The sequence below is a fragment of the Danio aesculapii genome, chromosome 19 (genome assembly GCF_903798145.1).
Source record: "Danio aesculapii chromosome 19, fDanAes4.1, whole genome shotgun sequence".
Lineage (NCBI taxonomy): Eukaryota > Metazoa > Chordata > Actinopteri > Cypriniformes > Danionidae > Danio > Danio aesculapii.
The window spans coordinates 31,759,589-31,781,695 of record NC_079453.1 but is presented as its reverse complement, the minus strand read 5'-3'; the positions used below and the strand labels follow the sequence as shown (position 1 = coordinate 31,781,695).

The window sequence follows — 22,107 nt, the reverse complement described above, 5'->3', positions numbered from 1 at the left end:
TAATTGCAACAAAAATGGCAGAACACCACCACAAGAATTATGACACAAGCAAGAAGAGCCGCCATTTATCCTTGATTGACAGGTTAGATGAACGCGCTCCTCTTGACTGTTCGTTTGAAGCTCCATTTGTTTAAATGACAGCGTCTTCATTGCGTTTGATCTATTATGTCTGATGATGCAGATAAAACTCAGTGTCTGTCTCTGTGAGGTTCATGGCCCTGTTACATTGAGCTGTCATGGGGAGATGAGAGTGTTAAAGGCAGTGGAAGACAATGGTAGAATGACTGGAAACCCTCATGTTCAGGCAAGAAATTGAGAGATGACACAGTGGTTTTTATTAGAAAATAAGGTCAATGGTGTCAAGGTGAATCTTGCTGCAAACAAGAACAAGTGATGTTTGATAAACAAATTTCGGGAGGAGCACGCGCAGAAGTTTCAGTATCAAATACGTCATTGACAATTATTCTATTATCCAATCAGTTCTTGACCAAACCCCTATATATACCAAAGCTGTCTTACCTGCAGCATCTTACGACTTTAGCATCCAAACTTCGACGCAGAATGTCTGAGATTAATCTCTTCGCAGAGGACGACGCCTTCCTTGCCGAGGCTCCTCTGAGATCTCCCGCCGGTACCCAAAGCTCCGTAGCCCCGCAGAGCGCATCAGCTCAGCCCGCGGCTCCACCTCGAGGCCGCCGTTCAGCCAGAATCACGGCTGTCCGATCAAGACGGGGCTCACCATCTCCATCTCCCAGAAGGCAATCCTCTCCAGCCTCATCATTTGCCTCAGCCATGTCCTCCGTCCCAGCCACAGGGATAAACACCGTCTCCGACCTCCGCCAAGCATTGGCCAGCGCAGGCGTCACCGTTCCGCGCCGAACCACCAAGGCGGACCTCCTGGCTATGTATAACGCCTTGCAATCCGGAGCACCACTTCCTTCCATCACTCCACCTTCCAAAGCCACGAAAAAATCCGGCCAGGTCCAAAAGTCTCCATACCAGCGTCCGGATCGAAACCAGTCTTCCAGACCCGGACGCAGCAGCAGGCCGTCAGCGAGTCTGGGGAGAGCCCAAGGTCCAGAGGACGTGGGATCTCAATCCCCGGAAGTGGGACTCCACGCCGGCTCTGGACTCGTTCCTTCGAGCCGCCAGTATAGCGTGAGCTTGCCTCCGCTAGCGGCACCAGAAGCTCATCCTCAAATATATCCTTGGCCCGCAGCCCCCCCTTCAAACTCAAGCGCAGGGTCGCTACAGGAAGCACAGGCCCAAATTCACATCCTGCCTCCCCATTCCTCCCAAGCTCCCGCGAGCAGTGCGAGCGCGAGGCCGCCTCAGCTCCCAGCTCAAAACCCAGCTCCTCTAATTCCTCCTCTTCTTCCCCAGGTTTTCTCAGGCCCCGACGCAAGTTCCAGCGCGAGGCCACCTCCGCTGATGTCACTAGCGTCGGCAGCCCCTCCTCTCTTCTCTTTTCCTCCCACTGGTGATCCTAGGGCCAGCAGCAGCGCGAGCATGCCTCCGCAAGCGGCCCTAGCTTACAACTTTCCTTCAGGCCCCGACGCAAGTTCCAGCGTGAGGCCGCCTCCGCTGATGTCACTAACGTCGGCAGCCCCTCCTCTCTTCTCTTTTCCTCCCAACGGTGATCCTAGGGTCAGCAGCGCGAGCATGCCTCCGCAAGCGGCCCTAGCTTACAACTTTCCTCCAGGCCCCGACGCAAGTTCCAGCGTGAGGCCGCCTCCGCTGACGTCACTAACGTCGGAAGCCCCTCCCCTTTTCTCTTTCCCTCCCACCGGTGATCCTAGGGCCAGCAGTAGCGCGAGCATGCCTCCGCAAGCGGCTCTAGCCTCCAACATCCCACAGCCACTTCTTCACACTAAGTCTTTTTCTCTGTCCACAGCCACGCCTCTACCTGTTCCACCCAACGCCCTCGCCCTGGATCCTCCACCCGTCTCCAACACCATCAGGAGCCAAATCCTGTCAGGTTCGGATGTTGATCTTTTTTCTCTCCTCTCACCCATTTCACCCACATCGGCAGACCGCCAGATAGATTGCGGCCAATTTTCAGTAACCTTAAAAAACACAGCTAATATTCAGTCACGCATCTTATCATTCGCAGAATTCACAATAGCATTTTCAAGATATACAGACGTCATTTGTTCTGTTTATCCCCACAGGAGGCGTGAGCTCAATGATTATCTCGCGATAGTCGCTGAGCTCGCGCTCTCATACGGAGGCTCTCATTTCTATACATACCACCGCCTTTTCTCCGCTAAATGCGCCATTCGCATTTCACAATGGAACCAGACCCCATTCTGGGGAGCCATAGACACAGATCTCCATAATAAAGTCTTTCTCGGTTGCCGCAGTATATCTTGCGCGGTCTGTCGATCCACCACCCACCACACAGAATCATGCCCATTCATAAATCCCATCCCTCCTCCCCTCCCCGACCCAGCCCAACCCAGATCTACCAGTTACGTCCCTTCAAACCCAAATATTCCGCCCCTTTTTCCTGATCACAGCTCTTCTGTCCCAGCCTCCGCCAGCCCGTGCACCAGCTTCAATAGCGGCAGGTGCTGGAGACAGAAATGTCGTTTTTTGCATGTTTGCAATTTCTGCGGCGGCGCTCACGCCCGCACAGTATGTCCAGTGAGAAAATCTGTAAATAAAAATACCAGAAAGTACCTATCGACTCCTGTGAATGTTTCTCGCCTAAAATCGGAACTGCTCAAACATCCCGATCCCAAATTCACCGAATTTCTATTAACGGGTCTGTCTTCAGGTTTTCATCCAGGTGTCATTAGCCTACCCACCTGTAGTTTTATTTGTCCAAATCTTCAGTCCGCTCTCGCCGAACCCGACGTCGTCGACCGTCTAATCAAAAAAGAAGTAGACGAAAATTTCATGATGGGTCCTTTCTCCGCACCTCCTTTCAGAGTTTATCGCGTCAGTCCTATTGGCATCGCCACTAGGAAATTCTCCGATAAAAAACGCTTAATAATCGACCTCTCCTCCCCGCATAACTCTCCGTTTCCTAGTATCAACAGTCTCATCCCTCTGGAAGAGTACTCAATGATTTATCATGACATCGACCAAGCTATTTCATTAATTAAAATCGCGGGTCGCGGCGCATGGATGGCTAAAGTCGACATAACGTCCGCCTTTAAAGTCATGCCCATCCACCCTGACTTTTGGCACCTTTTCGGCATTCTTTGGCGAAAAAATTATTATTTTTCCGTCCGCCTAACCTTTGGTTGCAGAAGTAGTCCAAAGATTTTCGATACGCTGTCGGAAGCAATATGCTGGATCCTTTCCAATAACTACGAAATCCCGCATCTAATACATCTACTAGATGATTTCCTAATCATCTCACCACCAGACGCTATACCAGCCGCGCACCTTTTGACAGTTCAGAAGGTTTTCGCTGAACTCGGGATTCCCCTCGCCGAGGAAAAAACCGCCGGTCCAAGCACTTCAATCGAATTCTTGGGCATCAAATTAGACTCCAATAAATTCCAAGCGTCCCTACCAAAGGAAAAAATTGATCGAACGATCCTGGTAGCTTCCTCCCTATTAGACAGTCCCCTCTGTTCTAAGCGTGAGCTATTATCAATTCTCGGCCATTTGAATTTCGCAATGCGCATAATTCCCCAAGGCCGCTCGTTTATTTCTCATCTCTTATTTCTCGCGTCCTCAGCTCACGGTCTAGAGGATATTATATCCATCGATGACAATAGCCTAAACGAACTCCGTTTATGGATATTATTCCTCAAACAATGGAACGGTCTCTCCTTCTTTTACAGCGACCTAATATCCTCCCCAGCAGACATTAATTTATTCACCGACGCCGCCCCGTCAATCGGATTCGGAGGCTACTATCAAGGACGCTGGTTCGCGTCCACTTGGCCGCCCCAGCTATTAGACCTGCCGCAACCACTAAAATCATCGGCGCTATTCGAGCTCTACCCACTAGTCGTCGCTGCATCCCCATGGGGTAAAGAATGGTCCTCTTCCCGCATCATAATTCACCGTGACAATGAAGCAACCGTTCACTGTATAAATAAAGGCCGTTCAAATTCGCTAGCACTAATTCCCCTACTAAGACGCCTAACTTGGATCTCAGCATGTGACCAGTTTATTTTAACTGCAAATCACATTTCTGGGTCCAAAAATCAAATTGCTGACTCTCTCTCTCGTTTTGCCTTCCAGAAATTCAGACATTTGGCACCAGAGGCGGATCAGTTTCCAATCCAAGTCCCTCCTTATTCAGAGCTGATATTCCCATAGATCACCCTTTAAAAAACCTGCTTGGAGCCTCTCTCGACTTTATCCTTCAGGCAGTGGCTCCTAGAACCCTGCAGTCATATTTAACAGCATGGAAAAGCTTTAAAACATTCCATGCATGTTATAACATACTGTTTCCTGATTTTTCTCTACTTTCCATTTCATCTTACATATCCTACCTCACAATTATCAAAAAACTCCAGATCAATTCCATTAAAGGCTATTTGAGTGGAATTCAATTTTTTCCACAAACTAATTTACGGCTCCCCTGCACCTCACATAGCTAATTCGCAAACAACTCTTCTCTTGAAAGGCATACAGAGAACCCACCCCACACGTCATGACACCCGACAACCCATAACACTGAAAACACTCACTAAATGCATATCCACTCTTCGCAAAGGATACGAATCAATCCACACAGCACATACTCTCGACGCCATGTTTATTTTAGCCTTCTTCGGATTTTTAAGGTGTTCAGAACTCACCATTACATCAGGGTTCAACCCAAACATTCATCCCACCATATCCGATCTAGTAACGCTGGATAACGAAACTATTTCTTTCCTCATTAAACAAAGCAAAACTGATCAAGCAAAAAGAGGCCATTACATTTACATTTTCAACCTTCAATCACCTATCCATCCATACCAAACACTGCTAGCATTTTCACATATCAGGAGATCACAAGCCACTTCCCTTTCAGACCCCCTTTTTACAGACGATAGCAATCGCCCAGTCACTCGTTTCTGGTTCCAGAAGCATCTTAAACGCGTCCTAATTAAGTCGGGCTTTCCAGCTGACAATTTCTCCAGCCATTCCTTCAGAATAGGCGCAGCCACCACTGCAGCACAAAATGGTCTATCAGAGCAGCAGATCCAAACACTCGGACGCTGGTCCTCACAGGCCTTTAAGTGCTACATTCGAGCCGACCGCTCTCACATTAGAAAAGCCCATCAAACCCTTATTCAAAACACATTCCTTCATTGACACGACACTTCCTTCGAAAATACACTTTGCATAATATATTTTAATAACGCTAATACAGCATCTACATAACCGTTCCAACAGGAGATGCACACCTCATTATTATGCACCACTGCAAGCGCAGAGACTGCTCCCACGGGAGACGTACTCCTTTTTATGCACCACCGCTAGCGCGGTGACCGCTCCTACGGGAGACGTACACCTTTATAATCATGCACCACCGCAAGTGCGGTGACAGCTCCCACGGGAGACGTACATCTTATGCACCACTGCAAGTGCAGTGACCGCTCCCTCGGGAGACACACACCTCATTATTATGCACCACTGCTAGTACAGTGACCGCTCCTACGGGAGACGTACACCTTTATATATTATGCACCACTGTATGTGCAGTGACCGCTCCCATGGGAGACGTACACCTCATTATGCACCACTGCAAGCGCAGTGACCGCTCCTACGGGAGACGTACACTTTATAAATTATGCACCACTGCAAGTGCAGTGACCGCTCCCATGGGAGACGTACACCTCATTATGCACCACTGCAAGCGCAGTGACCGCTCCTACGGGAGACGTACACTTTATAATTACGCACCACTGCAAGTGCAGTGACAGCTCCCACGGGAGACGTACACCTCATTATCATGCACCACTGCTAGTGCAGTGACCGCTCCTACGGGAGACGTACACCTTTACAAAATTTTGCACCACTGCAAGTGCAGTGACCGCTCCCATGGGAGACGTACACCTCATTATGCACCACTGCAAGCGCAGTGACCGCTCCTACGAGAGACGTACACATTATAATTATGCACCACTGCAAGCGCAGTGACAGCTCCCATGGGAGACGTACACCTTATCATGCACCACTGCAAGCGCAGTGACAGCTCCCTCGGGAGACGTACACCTTAATCATGCACCACTGCAAGTGCAGTGACAGCTCCCATGGGAGAAGTACACCTTACCACCACTGCCAGCGCAGTGACCGCTCCTATGGGAGACGCCCGTCTCCCGTGGGAGCGACGACTCCTGCTGGAGACACTTAACGCATCACCATCAATACAGTTACTGCCTCCTCCCGAGACACACACCTTGCAAAGCACAACCATCAGCTTAACAGCACCCCTCCAAATTTTAAAGATCAGCAAATTTTGGGGGGCTCACCCACTTGTCTGGCTGCTGTCCTGTAACAAAATAAGCAATTTTTGGGGAGCGTTCTGGGGCCGGGCTAGATACTTCGCTCGAATCCCTATTCCTCTTTGTTTCCTGATAAGAGGAATGACTCGAGTTTAGGTGTCTTCCCCGAGCTCAGAGCCCTCTCCCCGGACAGCACGCCAAATACGCTTTATTCTGAAACTGTTGCAAGTGTGAACTCGTGAAGTGATGTTTGATAAACAAATTTCGGGAGGAGCACGCGCAGAAGTTTCAGTATCAAATACGTCATTGACAATTATTCTATTATCCAATCAGTTCTTGACCAAACCCCTATATATACCAAAGCTGTCTTACCTGCAGCATCTTACGACTTTAGCATCCCTCCACCACCCCGTCACCTCACCTCTTAAGCATTACTATCCCGGGGGGAGCGTTCTGGGGCCGGGCTAGATACTTCGCTCGAATCCCTATTCCTCTTTGTTTCCTGATAAGAGGAATGACTCGAGTTTAGGTGTCTTCCCCGAGCTCAGAGCCCTCTCCCCGGACAGCACGCCAAATACGCTTTATTCTGAAACTGTTGCAAGTGTGAACTCGTGAAATAACTTGCGCGTACAGTATCCAGCTACTTTGAAAGACATTCTCAGCAAAACATTCTCTGTTGTGAATGTTTCTCAGTCACACTCAGATGTAGAAAAATGCTAAGATCGTATTATTTATTATTTATAAATTGTAAGGTGAAAGGCATGCAATACAAAACACTGGCACAATATTTGACATTGTTACAAGACACATTCAGAAAGCTATGGCATTTACTTCTTGTCTTTGTTTGCGGCATTGAGGACATTGAAGCAACAGAAAGGGACAGCTGTATGTACTAAGGCTGCACTTATATTGTTCCAACATTGAAATCACAATGTGCGAATTTGCAATAGTCACATTGCAGCATATGCAATGTTGAGTCTGAATCTTAGATGACCAGAAGCCACAGAACACATGTGGTTTGTAGAGTCACTGCTAAGTTTAACCATAATAGAGTAAAAGTTTATCACTTGCATGAGTTTTAAGGCTTGTGTACTTTTTAAGAGAGTTATAAATATTTGGGCACAAACAATTCTGATGTTTGAAGAATTAGTTCTTATAAAATATTTTCTTATTTCTTTAATATTTCTTGTTTCTAGTCCAAATATTTACATTTTAAAGCGAAAATAAGATTATTTTACATGGCTCAATTGGCTGATAATTTAGCTTGTTTTAAGGAAAAACTCATAGGCTGCGTCTGAAATCACATACTTCCATACGATATAGTACACTAAAAACAGTATGCGAGCCGAGTAGTATGTCCGAATTTAGAGAATTTGAAAATCAGTATGTGAGAAGTACCAGGATGACCTACTACTTCCAGTGAGTTTCTGAAATGTGCATCCCATCTAACAGCTGAATAGTACTTTTAAATTCAAATGCAGGACCACTCTGAATAGGCGGTTTCGGACGCAGCCTTAATTTTGGCTTATTTCTTCAAAAGGTGAAAACAAAACAATAGTTTTCTTGATCTAAGAATTTTTAGATATCTGTACTAGAAATGAGACAAAGCAAAGTATGAAAAGCGTTTTTTGCATTGTGAGAATTCAATTTCTGTACCTAAATACTGTAAAAAAAAAAAAAAAACACCAACTAGAGCTACTCAAATCGTCTTGTAAAACTGTATTCATGTCACAATATTTATAGTAGAAATATCGTAATATCAGATTATTTTTCAAAGTCGTTCAGCCCTACAATATATTGTTTCAGAATTTGCAATAGTCACATCGCAGGACCTGCAATGTCAAAATGGGATTATAATTAACCAGTAACCACAGTTACTTGTGAAGTCATGCTTAACTATAATCTAATTTTTATTTAGGTGTTTTTAAGGCTTCTGACTACAATTTGAAGCAAATTTAAACCATTTGGACACAAAACAGTATAAAGTTTGCCCCTTTAATACAGATTAATTGTGTTTATACAATGAAGACTATACAGTGTTGTTCTGCATTTGATTACTCAATTTCTGTAGCTCAATACTGTTAGACTCCAAAAACCATTTATTTCATTGTTATATTTGTTCTATTGATTTCTTCTTTGCTTTAATTAATATTATTTTGTATATTGTTGTGTAATTTTGTATATTTATGCAGATGCACTCCCTTAAAAATCATCTAATCAATGTTAAATCATGAATTAATAGTCATCTTGTGAAATTATGCTCATATCACAGTACATAGTTGAAGCCCCCCTGTTTATTTTTTTCTCCAATTTCTGTTTAATGGAGAAAATATTTTTTTCAACACATTTCTAATCATAATAGTTTTAATAACTAAATATTTATAATAACTGATTTATTTTTATCTTTGCCATGATGACAGTAAATAATATTTGACTAGATATTTTTCAAGACACTTCTATACAGCTTAAAGTGACATTTAAAGGCTTAACTAGGTTAATTAGTTTAACTAGGCAGGTTAGGGTAATTAGGCAAGTTATTGTATAACGATGGTTTGTTCTGTAGACTATCCAAAAAATATATTTATAGCTTAAAGGGGCTAATAATTTTGACCTTTTTTAAAAAAAATTAAAAACCGCTTTTATTTTAGCCGAAATAAAACAAGTAAGACTTTCTGCAGAAGAAAAAATATCATTAGACATACTGTGAAAAATTCTTTGCTCTGTTAATCATAATTTGGGAAATATTTTAAAAAAGAAAAAAAAAATCAAAGGGGGGCTAATAATTCTGGCTTCAACTGCATGTAGAAAAACTAAATATCACAATGTCAGTTTTTTTACAATATCAGCCATAGTATATCCTCTAAGGTCCTTATCATACACCTGCCACAATAAGGCGCAAGATGTGTTTGGCACGATTAAGTTGCTTTTTTCAGACCAGCGCAACTCAACTAATTTTCACATTTTGCACCACATTGTTCAAATAGCAAACCCATTTGCACCACTGTGGACTCATGGGTATTCTGGACTAAAAAGGAGGTGTGTTAAGGCGCATTGTTGGCGCGTTGCTATTTTGAATAACTGATATAGACTGTGCCACTGACCAACACACAGGATGTACAGCAATACACAAATATCTTTACATATGAAAAAAATAAAAGATTACAATTAAAAAAAAATATTATTTTCTTCATAAATATAAAAATTATATTTATATATTATATTATTAATAATATATATATATTATTATTATTAATATTATTATTATTATTATTATTAATTTAATAATGATTATGATTCATTCTATGCATATATATATATATATATATATATATATATATATATATATATATATATATATATATATATATATATTTGTTTTAATAAAAACAAGTTTAGATTTGTCCACCTGTTGGGTTTTGGAGACGTATGCATCACCGTATGAGGCATATGAATAGTACGTGTGTTTGAATATAACTCAGTTTTTTTATCACACTTTGTTATCATTGTTCATTTATTCGTTTGCTGGAATTTAGAACTGAATTTAGAAATAGTTTTAAAACAAATCTTTGCACTTAACAAACTAAATTAAATATGTAGGCTAAGTGATGTCTGGAGTGCATACAACACAGTTTCCTTATCCACAAAAGTAAAGGAGTAAAGTAAAGAGTATAAATAAAGTAAAGATATAGTAAAGATGCCGAATGGAGCAGGCTGTTAAACTGTTTTCTTGCTACTGAAGAGATCAGTTTTTCTACTTATAAAGTTTGCCATTTATATAAAGCAGACTAGCTTTTTGTTAGAAGAAACATTGAAACATTAGTTGTCATATTTTTTTGTAATATTTAACGCTGTAGAAGCTGTTTGGCTTGTAACTTCCATTGTAATGTAACAGGTTCTATGTGTCTTAATCTCTAAACTACACTTTCATCTCTCAGTTCTGTCTGCCATTTCCGTGCCAGTCTTAATAAGAGTTTGCTTAGGGTCACTGGGGTGAATCAAGTCTGTAAGAGTCTCAGATTGAGTCATCTCTTCTTTTCTCATTCAATCTCTGACAGTTGCCAGCACAATGTCCAAACCTTGGAAGAAGTAAAAAAAAAATCATATTTTCCACCTGGGATCCATTTAAGCACCAGACCTGTATGTCTTTGTGTGAGTGTGTATGCGCATGCGTCTATGCTTATTCATCAATCCAGCACATCCAACACAATCTCACTCCAATTTGTAACTTTTAGATTTTGTGATAAATCAGATTAATTTTTACAATAATATTCATACAATTTAGTACATTTTGCTTATCGCCCAATCTCGGTTGGGTTTAGGGGTGGTGTTGGGTGTATGCCTGCTTTTTAAAATCATACATTATTATATGGCTGAACTCGTATGTGTCAAGGCTGGACAGAATACCCAGTAATAGCTCAAACTGAAAGTTCATAAGCAACAAAGGCAGCTGCCGTTCACTGGTCGTCGATGGGGAACGCAGGCTGGATATTGGCAACAGAAAACTTCTCCCTCTGGACCTGTGCCGTCGGGGGGTGGGGGGGGGGAGTAAAAGGATCAGGGTGAGGAGAGGTCCCCAGTAGCAAAGTGGGTGTTGAAGCAGGCGAGCACGGAGGTAGAGAGGCTGGATTCAATACAGTGGGGTGATCAAAGGTATGACAACGAACTATTAACTTCACTTAAATAAGAATGGACTAGACAAGGATATTCAGAATGGTAGGATTTATGGTAAGAAGAGTCACACAGAGTATGCAGATACAAAATCACAATAATCTGGCAACCAGCTTCAATAATGGGCACGTATATGTACGAGAGAATCAGATGAAAAGAGCCACAGGTGGGTAACACGTGCGCACCAGCACTTATTGTGAGAGGCAACAGCTGAGACAGAACACAGAGACAAGTCAGAGACGCCCAGATCAAGCCTGACAGTATGACTTTGTATGAATTAGCCGCTATACTGACAAAACGTAAAAAAAGTTATGTTTCCTTGTGAGATCAGGCTGGCACATCTCAGCTTCCAGTGATCTCATTTGGTGGCTCTTAAAAGGAACAGTCACGAACTGATGTGGCTGGAATATCAAAAGCATCAGCAGTGACCACACAGGCAATCACTGGCCATCGATCAATCTGAGTGACAATGGAGCACTGATGAAAGAGAGACGGTGACAGGAGAGGCCATGAGACGAGGCCACAAAAGACATTCGCTCCGTTTTCTTGCTAACAGGAACATAACAGCGATAGACGCGACTCCGTGAAAAACCACTGAAAGATCAAGATGGAGATCAATAATTAATGTGTGTGACCTCCTGTATTGTGAAGAAACAATGAAACAATAATTATTGGCTGCAAGAATGGGGAAATGTTGTTAACTAGTAGTCTGATAGCTCTGAATAATAGCTTTAACACAATCACTTTTAAGTGTTACAACTTTATAAAGTGTATTTACTTTTGAGCTATTTGACTACTAGATAACAATATAAAAAAAAAACACAATTATTCTGATATAAAAAGGATCACGAAACACCAAAACACAATTTATGAGATGTTGACAGTCATATACATGTCCCACCTTACTAAAAGCACTATTAGGACACTAATATATATTTCACTAAAAAGTGAAAATTGGTTGTTTTTGCGTTGTTTGGAGAAAATTTGTTCTTCCGATTTAAAAATAAATTTAAAGCTAAGTCACGGCAATGAGATCATTGTGTAAATTCCAGCGTAGAAATTGGCTGTCTGTATTGGCCGGTACAAAGTGACGTCTTTGAGTTTTCAGCACACCTATTCATTAATTCACGAGAAAGACTTGGTTCGAACCAATCAGCGTGCTCTATTGTGAATAAGATGCAGCTTTATTATTATGCATCATTTTGCTTTGAAGACTCTTTTTACTTTTACACTGTTCAGAGAGACGCCACGTTGTGTTGCTAACCGTAGTTCAAATAAGTTGTACAAGAATTGTTCGGAGACATCAGTGTTGCGTTTATAAATGAGCCACTACAAAGTTTTTGTTTCTCTTTCCCCGAGATGTGAGCACAGCTTGCATGTGAACCCACATATGTGGACTACAGTGGTCTGCTAACACGTGACAAAAATATGTTTGTAAGGAACATTTTTCACCCAAGAGCTTTTCTAACATGGAAAAGGTGAAATCCGGATTTGCCACTCGTCTCCTTTTAAAAAAAGACGCGGCTCCAGTGATGTTGATTGTCCTGTCTCTGCAGATTTGGTGTGTGATCAATGTTCGTTATTTATGTTTCTCCAGATGGCAAAGTTAGTTAGTATCATCAGCAGTACTGTTTCAGTTTTTAAAGACATACCTTAGACAAAATGATTTAGTTACTAAGTTTACAGTAATATCGCTACAATATTATGGACTGAGCATGCATGTGCGCTTGACACAGAGGTATAAATCAGGCTTAAATGCACGACTACACGCAAGGCTTGCACTGTAGGTCACGTCGATCACTCGACCCAGAAGTATAAACCAGCCTTGTGATGGGGGTTTCATGGCCTTTTAAAGACCTTTTGTTAAAAGTTTAGTTCACATCAAAATAAAAATACTCTCAATATTTACTCAGTTTTAAAGGCTTTTTAAAGACTTCTGTTCATGTTCTTACCCAGCAGGCACCGGACGTCACACAGACATAAAATTGACATTAAATGCCAACGTTAGACTACTTTTGATTTTTGTTTGTATATGAAAATCAGGTTGATGTCAGAACCCAACATCAGTTTGAGGTCAGACTTCAATGTCAAGATTAATTTTTAGTTAGTTCAGGACACAACATAAAATCAACCAAAGATCAACATCTAATGACGTTAGCTTTGACGTTGTATGGATGTAATATCATGGCGCTATTGTATGGACATCACATCATTAAAGTGACATTGAATTTTATTTAGGTAATTACACAACATAAAATCAACCAAAGATAAACGTCTACTGATGTTAGACTTTGACGTTGTATGGATGTAATATCATGGCGTTAAAATGACGTTGGATTTTAGTTATACCACAGTCTAAAACCAACAAAATATCAACACCCGATGACCGGTATATCAGCTGACATCAGTTTTAGACAGGAAATTGATGTTAAAATTTGGTCAACTGACATTGCAACCAAAATAAAACTAAAGATCATTGTGATTTGTGCCTACTGAGTTGTTTTTTTAAAATATTGTTAACTAGTAGTCAAATAGCTCAGAAGTAAACGCTCTTTTTAAAATTGCAAGCAGTTAAAAGTGATTTAACACATGTTATGTTACTGTAATTAAAGCAATGGTAATGATAGCATATAATGTCAGATTTGAAGTTACCATTGGGAACCATTTGGATTATTAAGGCTCCATAACTCAGATGCTTTTTTCACTACAAAATCAATTCCCATTCAATATATTTTTATGTACTCATAACTGCATCACATTACCGCAATAAAATGGGAGTGTGAAGTTTAAGAACAGCTGAAATATAGTTGGACATTATATTCCTCATAAAACTAAAATCTACATTTATTTAATAGATGAATATATTTTTTATTCCACAATCCATTTATGGGTCTATTAACTGAAGCCAATTTTATTATTTAGATTTATTTTCTCATTTAATATTCATTCATGTGAACTAGTAAAGGACACATATAAAAAACACACACTTTCACGTGAAAGAATCTAAAGTTCTGATGTGTGTGTCTGTCTCATAGCATGCACACATTCAGTATATGAACATAATGTGAGTGCACTTTCCAATGAACTGTTTTGATTTTCCTGAAAGGAGTTTAATGTTTGCTCTGAAATAGTGGATGTTGGAAAGCTATCACAGCAATCATCTACTTGTTCGGGAGCCTAAAGCTAACCATGTAGTGCAGTCTGGTTGCCCTTCAGTAGTTTCTATTTCCTTTTTTTTCATTTGACAAGTCAGCGACAGACAGCTGTGTGTATTTCAAACTTTAAAACGCGAAACAGTAATCGGCAAATCCTCACAGATAAGCATCATTTCTGCTCAAGGAAAGAGAAATGGCAAAGTGACGGGCGGCAGCACCTTTACAATGTCTCCCACATTTCTTCCCTAGTAAGACTAATCCGCAAGCAGCCGTCATAATCCTATAGGAGTCGCAAAAAAAGCAAGCGTTCGTTGATAAGCAGAAACGTCCTCTCTAGTGACAAATGAAGCAAGAACTGACTCGTCGCATGGAAACTCAGGAGAGATTATACTCCGCTACAAACAAATGGGAAAAGAAGTTTCCATTGTAATGCAAAGACCAAGTTAAACCATTTTTCACAACACAAGCCAATCGGAAGATTAAACCTTTAATGGCGCGCTTTGTATTTTTTTTACATTAATCTTAAAACTGCCTGCCCATTTTTCTTATCTGCCGAGGTGCCTTGGTAAGTTTTCTGCAACATTTGCTGTCCTGACAGGCATTAAATTGGGCTTTGCAGTAAATCTGAAGTTTTAAATGGAGCTGCTGTGTCCAGCCAATACCTTGGACACCAAACACACACAGCTGGGATCTGCCTCCTTTAAAATCCTCTCTGTCCCATTAAAAGTCTGAGTGTGGTTCAACACTACGTCTATCTGTCAATAAAAATGCAGTTTTGGATGCGAAATAAGTTAGCAAATATTTAAATTAGATTTATTGGGCTTTACTTTTAATCTGCCGCATCTATTTGACTCGTTAGGCAATCATTTATTCAAGTCTGCAAAGCTAAACATAGAATTGCTTGCTGCAAATAAATGTTTATGCAGCCACTTGAGATTTCAATCTATGATTTTAAGAATCCATATCAGGATAGTTCAAATTAAGATAACTAAGAAACCATTTGCACAAAACAGTAAGTGAAGAAAATCAGATTTAAACGGGGTGTTTTTTTCCAAATTTCTCCAATTGTACATGTTGCTAGTTGATCACAACCTGGGCCTTTTGTTAAAGTGTTAGTTCACATCAAAATAAAAATACTGTTAATATTTACTTTTAAAGGTTTGTTAAAGACTTCTGTTCATGTTCTTTGGGTACAATGTTTACTTGCAAAAACAATACTACAAAAACTATATTAAATATGTTTATGAAACTATCACCGTCTCTTCATTAGACTTGGATTAAACCACTAAGCTAATAAGGATTTATTTATTCATGTCTATTCCAGTTGTAAAGTGTCAGAATTTATGTTAAATAGCCTTTTGATGGAGGGACAGAAATCTCGCAGGTTTGATATTTCGATATGCAACCAGAATATCTTTATTTGTGTTTGGAGGATGAATAAATGGCTTAAATATACACTACCTGACAAAAGTCTTGTCGCCTATCCGAATTTTTTAGGAACAACAAATAATAACTTGACTTCAAGTTGATCATTTGGTATCAGAAGTGGCTTCTATGAAAGACAAAGGCCTCTAGATTATGCTTATTTTACCTAAATAAAATATGATCGTCATTTTAATTGTTTAATTAAGGCAGTAAGGTCTGATTTTGCTTAGACAAAAATGTCACTTAACAGAAATAATGTACAGTATAGAATATAAAGTCATGGTGCAGTGGAAAAAATAATTAATATTGTGTATGACTCCCATGAGCTTGGACGACTGCCTCCATACATCTCTGCAATGACTCAAACAACTTGTTAATAAAGTCATCTGGAATGGCAAAGAAAGTGTTCCTGCAGGACTCCCAGAGTTCATCAAGATTATTTGGATTCATCTCCAATGCCTCCTCCTTTATCTTACCCTAAACATGCTCAATAATGTTCATGTCTGGTGACTGGGCTGGCCAATTCTGGAACGCCTTGACCCTCTTTGCTTTCAGGAACTTAGATATGGAGGCTGAATTATGCGAAGGAGCGTTATTCTGCTGGAGAATTTGCCCTCTCCTGTGGTTTGTAATGTAATGAGCAGCCCAAATGTCTTGATACCTCTGGCTGTTGATGTTGCCATCCCCTCTGCAGATCTCTTGCATGCCCCCATACTGAATATAACCCCAAACCATGTTTTTTCCTTCACCAAACATGACTCATTTGTGTGAGAATCTTGGGTCCAATTGGGTTCAAGTAGGTCTTCTGCAGTATTTGTGATGATTGGGATGCAACATTGGGATGGGGTTCAGCAGATGATTCATCTGAAAAATCTACCTTCTGCCACTTTTTCAGTTTCCAGATCAACTAGGAGTAAAGTCATTTGTTGTTTTTCCAACTGGGAATGACAAGACTTTAGTGTGTATCTGAAAGTAAATAAAATGGATGCTTGAACATTTGTAGTAAAACAAAGCATGTTCAAGTTATTGCTGTTACAACTCCCAGGTAAGCAGTACCACACATTCTCTCACAGATTCCAAAGCAATATGGGTGTAGATTAACTTTCATAAAGGGACGTCGCTTTCCAATTCGAGTCACTCTTCATTTCCTTTTCAGTTTCATGGAGGCCTTTGGAGTAATGATTGACAAATTTTTGTTTCCTCTAGCGCGGTGCCACTTTGAGCAGTCACTCATTACAAACCAGTTAACAAAGGTTGGCCTGTGGGCAGGAGTGCTTGCAGAGTTTGATGGAGCCTTTCTGATTGAAAACAATAGTGGATTGTCTCACAAACCCCGAAGAAGCAGCTTTCCAGAGCCTTGAGGCGAATGTTGTCAGCCATACAGTTCATTAACCACTTAGATCTTTAATTAAACTCAGCTGTCTAAAGTTAACTAATCAGAAAGATGCCAAGATTAGTAGGGCCGCCAGACCAAAGAATTCCGAAAAAGGTCAGTGACAGAGAAGGAGTGAAATAGAGCAAGAGAGAGGGAGAGAGAGATGAATGCTCACCTCTGATTAGTCATCATGATCCCACTAAAATGACCTTCCATCGGGGGGAGAAAATAGCGCTGTGGGCGAGCGGCTCTTTCAGATGAGTTCCTCTGCTACTGCTGCTGTATTCCATCGTCATGTGCCCCTCGTCAACTATTTAGACCTGCTCAATATTTAATGAACTTTAATAATCTGGGAGCGGAGATAATGACTCATTAACACAGTGCTTCATTTGTCATTTGGCACCCAAATATATCCATTTTCAAGGCCAAGGGCAATTTGGATTTGGTATAATATATCTCGGATTCTGCCACAGGCAGACATGTTATAAGCCATAATGGCATGACAAAGTGTAAAATCCCAGAAGAAATGTGGGTAACATCTGCTAACTGAAGACAGAGAAATGAAAATATCAGTACAAATCATTCTATGTTATGCTTTTTTTTTTACCTTTTCAACTTCTTTTACTGAGCAATCTTGCTGTAGGAGCTCTACAAAGCACAAACTCCAGTTCATAAATGCAGTTCTTCTGAACTCGTCTGTGGATATGCTTTTCACAACAGAATGGATTTAAATCACTCCTGATTCAACAAATACATCAAATAATCATTGGGGAAGTTCTTACTGTAGTATTTCTCACAAACGTTATGTGAGATCTGCTTCCTTCACGTCTGTCACTGTGCTGTTTATCTGGCACAGCCGAGGCGGAGATTGAGGCACACTCTGACAGACATGTGGTAACGGTGGGTGGGGAGAACTAGCATTAAAGGCGCAGGCGACAAATACAGCTGCATTGTGTTCAGAGCAGCAAATTCAAATATTCTGAATAAATAATCTGATGGGTGTTTTGAGCGGAAACTTTATTGACACATTCTTCAAGACTTGAAAAGAGGGAAAAATAGGTGCCCTTTAATGAGATGTCAATGAGGAATAAGTGTTGTTAATAGCATCTTATTGGCCTGTTTAGCAAAGCCCAACATAAAATAAACAATATAAGTCTTAACAATTTGTAAAATCTTATGAATACATTTATTATTTATTGATATTAGATGATAATGTATGTGACCTTGCATTACACTTAACACAGTTTTGACAAATAGGTGTCCCAAGCTTGCAATGTTTCAAATGTTTCAAAGCAGTGAATCATTTTGAGAAGCAACTGGTTCAGTTGTTTCAAACTTTTGGAAAGCTTTGCTTCTCCCCTCGGGTTATCACAATACTGCAATTCGGTAGCAAATAATACTGAAATTTTAAAAAAACGTCAATTTCCCGCTAATATTTGAGCAGCGCTGATTTACGTTGTGTTCACATGCTCAACAGAAATGACTGTGATTGGCCGTGAAGGTCATCAGTTCACCCAACTCATCGTCACAGATAAAGGAGTGTAACCACAGATAAAGGGACACTGTAGTGTTTTAAACATAGTCTGTGAAAGGTATGGATGTAGTTTCCGTGACGTCACCCATAACACTGCAAAAGAAGCTACAAGTTGGCGCGGTCAATCGTCACCATTTTGTTTGCGCGTCATCGCACCCAAGGTGGGATACTAAACAAGAGCAAAGAGGCGGAGAGTGAGCAGAGCTATAGACACCTGCTGGCATTAGACCTGCGTAGACAGACTTTACTTTGGAAGAACGCTTAATACTTCATTACCTGTAACTCGTTTGTGTTCCTTCCACATGTGCTTGGTTGTACACTATACCAATAAAGTGTTTAGATGTTTAAAACACTGTTGTAATACTACGTCTTGAAACTTCACAGAAAAAAGCTGAAACCACATGGGGACCTATTTTAAGACTCTTGGGAATCTAGCATTTTACCTTTGGAAATTTTCATCTCTAACTCATATATTTATGACACTGACTTTGTAGAAATGTGAATACTGTCATCTTTTAAAAAATTTGTTTATGCTACATATGTCATGTGTATACTTATATATATTTCATAACTGAGACGATTCCTCCCTTTGTTGTTGTTGTTTTTTTTTTTTTTTTTGAGGGGGTGGGATGGGGCTAATGTCAATTATTTTGTATTCTATTTATTATTATTTTTGTATTATTATTTGTATTGTACTGTGTTTGTTAAAAATCTTATAAAAATGGTAAATAAAACAAAATATTACAAAAAAAAAAAAAAACACTGTTGTAATACATTGAGCCACTAAAAATTGTACTTATGACGTTTTTCAACCGGAGGAAAATGCAAATTACTTCCAAACACTTCAGATATAGTCTGTGTTGGTAAATGCAAGACTATTGATGAAATCCAAGCATAACACTGTATGTCATTGCTTCAGACGACTGTTTCAGAGCCACAGCTAATCAATCTGTCAGATTCTAGACTGCTTTACAGGTCTAAAGAAAAACATTAATGATAAATTATCTTAATTTAAACAAATGCATTCATAGATATGATATATAAGTGTATGACTTCACTCACCTGGGAAATGGAGGCAACTTGAACGGTTTGTGAGCACAATTAAGTGCACAGAGCATACCATATTATCTGATAATTGTAGGAAATTTTCCCAAAAGGCAAGTAACTGTGTAAACTTGATGAAAAACAAAACTTGATGGAAAGATGGCAGAGGGAGAGGAGTTAATCCTAAAGTACATGTCATAATTCTGCTACTGTGATCTTGTTAGAGATTAATTGAGTTTTTAAAGCTGAGTTGAGTTTTGTTCCACAAATGTGCCAACATACATAGACCTTGAATACCTGGTTTTATTATGATGGATGTATGTTTTTGTTAGCTTTTGTTGCCATATTTGGTACAGTTTGTTTTTACGATATAACAGCTGTTAAGTACAGTAACAATTGAACTGAAAAGTGGTGCCTGCTGTTTCATTAACAGTTTTATTGATAACTAAGAAAGCGTTGACATGGAATTAAGTTGGTTCAATAAAAAAATGAACATTTAAAAATGTAAAAAATAAGAATAAACTAAAGTGATGCCAGCAAACAATTTTGCGTTTAATAGATGTCTAATAGACATCTAAATGTAGACAGCTTGGCTAAAAACAAGGCTAAAATTGGGCTGCCAGTGAAAATCTAATAGACATCTAGGAACAGCCCAAATCTAGACTAGCCAAATAGACTTTATATGTGTAGTCATTCTTTTCTGTTTATTTGACGACTAGTCTAGTTTTGGTCCATTGTTAGACGTCTATTAGATTTCCGCTGACAGCACAAGTTTAGCCTTGTTTTAGCCAAGACGACTATGTTTAGACATCTATTAGACATCTTTTAAAAACAAAAAAGCTTGCTGGGGGATGTATTAAGCTACTTTTGCCATGTAGCTCTTAGCTTAGCTTGCTAGATTTCCTACATTTAAAGTAGAGTAACTGATATCTTGCCTACATTTTCCAAGTCTAGCTTGCCCAACACTGGTTTTTCCTCAATCCCAAAAGTGGCATTGACAACATGGTACAATAAATGATCTATGTATTTTGAGCTGAAACTTTTCAGACATGTTCTAAATCTTTTATTACATCTTCCCCTGTAAAATAATGTGAACCAACCTAACCAGACATTAATACATGGCTCATGGGTTATGGAATTTCAGTAACATCCTGGAATTTTATCCCAGACATTAAAAGATGAGTGTTAGTTTTTCAAAATGTTATTTTTATCACATTATTTCACATTTATTGTATTGGTTAGCCTGTTTTTTTTTTTTTGTTTGTTTGTTTTTGGCTCCATTTTATTTTTAAGATTAGAGTTTTTTTTACTACATAAAGACATATAATTTTAATAAAATACTGACTCAATATTTGCTTCCTAAAAAATCACCACTGATTAATACAGAAGTCAATAATATGCATGTTGTGGAAGTTCAATACTGTATCAATACAATCAGTTTTTCTATAAAGAATATAATTGGATATTTGGGAGATTAATTAAATCAGACCATATGAGTGGTAGTTTTTCTTAATGATAATACATAATCTTACACTGTGCTCTTTTATGTCATTTGATTTCGTCTGAACACTGTGATTGACAACAGTTAAATTCCATCGCTCCTTCCCATTAGTATTGACAAAAGACTTTTCTCTTTAATTGCTGCTGCCAATCTATAAAGCCTAAATGTATTTTAATAGCTCTTTGCCCACCTTGTCTGCAGTGAGGTCTAGAGATGGGGAAACACAACAGCAAGCTGGCTCCCGAGGTGCTAGATGACTTGACCAAGAGTACAGAGTTCAATGAAGCCGAGCTGAAGCAGTGGTATAAGGGATTCTTGAAGGACTGTCCATCTGGCATCCTCAATCTGGAAGAGTTCCAGCAACTCTATGTGAAGGTGAGGGTCATCTGTACTGTCAGAGGTATGCTTTACACACTGTATCAGTGTTAACCCTGAGGTGCATCAAAGAAATTACATGCATAATGAAAAATAATCCTAGTTATGCTAAAAGTGTACTAATAAATCATCTGTTTTTCCACCAGTTTTTCCCTTACGGAGATGCTTCAAAATTCGCCCAGCATGCCTTTCGGACATTTGACAAAAACGGTGATGGTACCATTGACTTCAGAGAGTTCATCTGTGCACTGTCCATAACTTCCAGAGGAAGCTTTGAGCAGAAACTCAACTGGGCCTTCAACATGTATGACCTGGACGGAGACGGTAAAATCACACGCATGGAGATGCTGGAGATCATTGAGGTGAGGGGTTCAGACAAGATAATCCTTCACATACTCTGTAGCGCAGTGGGTAGCACGATCGCCTCACAGCAAGAAGGTCGCTGGTTCGAGCCATGGCTGAGTCAGTTGGCAAAGACATGTGGTATAGGTGAATTTGGTAAACTAAATTGTACGTAGTGTATGTGTGGGAATGAGTGTGTTTCCCAGCGATGGGTTGCAGCTGGAAAGGCATCCGCTGCGTTAAACATATGCTGGATAAGTTGGCGGTTCATTGCGCTGTGGCGA

General features: G+C 40.1%; 1 protein-coding gene across 1 annotated transcript in view; it reads left to right on the top strand.

The window, feature by feature from the left end:
• hpcal4 (hippocalcin like 4) overlaps nt 1–22,107 on the top strand; it is a 43,091-nt gene that overhangs the window by 17,716 nt on the left and 3,268 nt on the right. Inside the window, exons 2-3 of the mRNA XM_056479514.1 lie at nt 21,308–21,481; nt 21,628–21,843. Coding sequence (XP_056335489.1) covers nt 21,320–21,481; nt 21,628–21,843 — 378 coding nt within the window. The 5' untranslated portion in view covers nt 21,308–21,319. The remainder of the gene's footprint in view (nt 1–21,307; nt 21,482–21,627; nt 21,844–22,107) is intronic.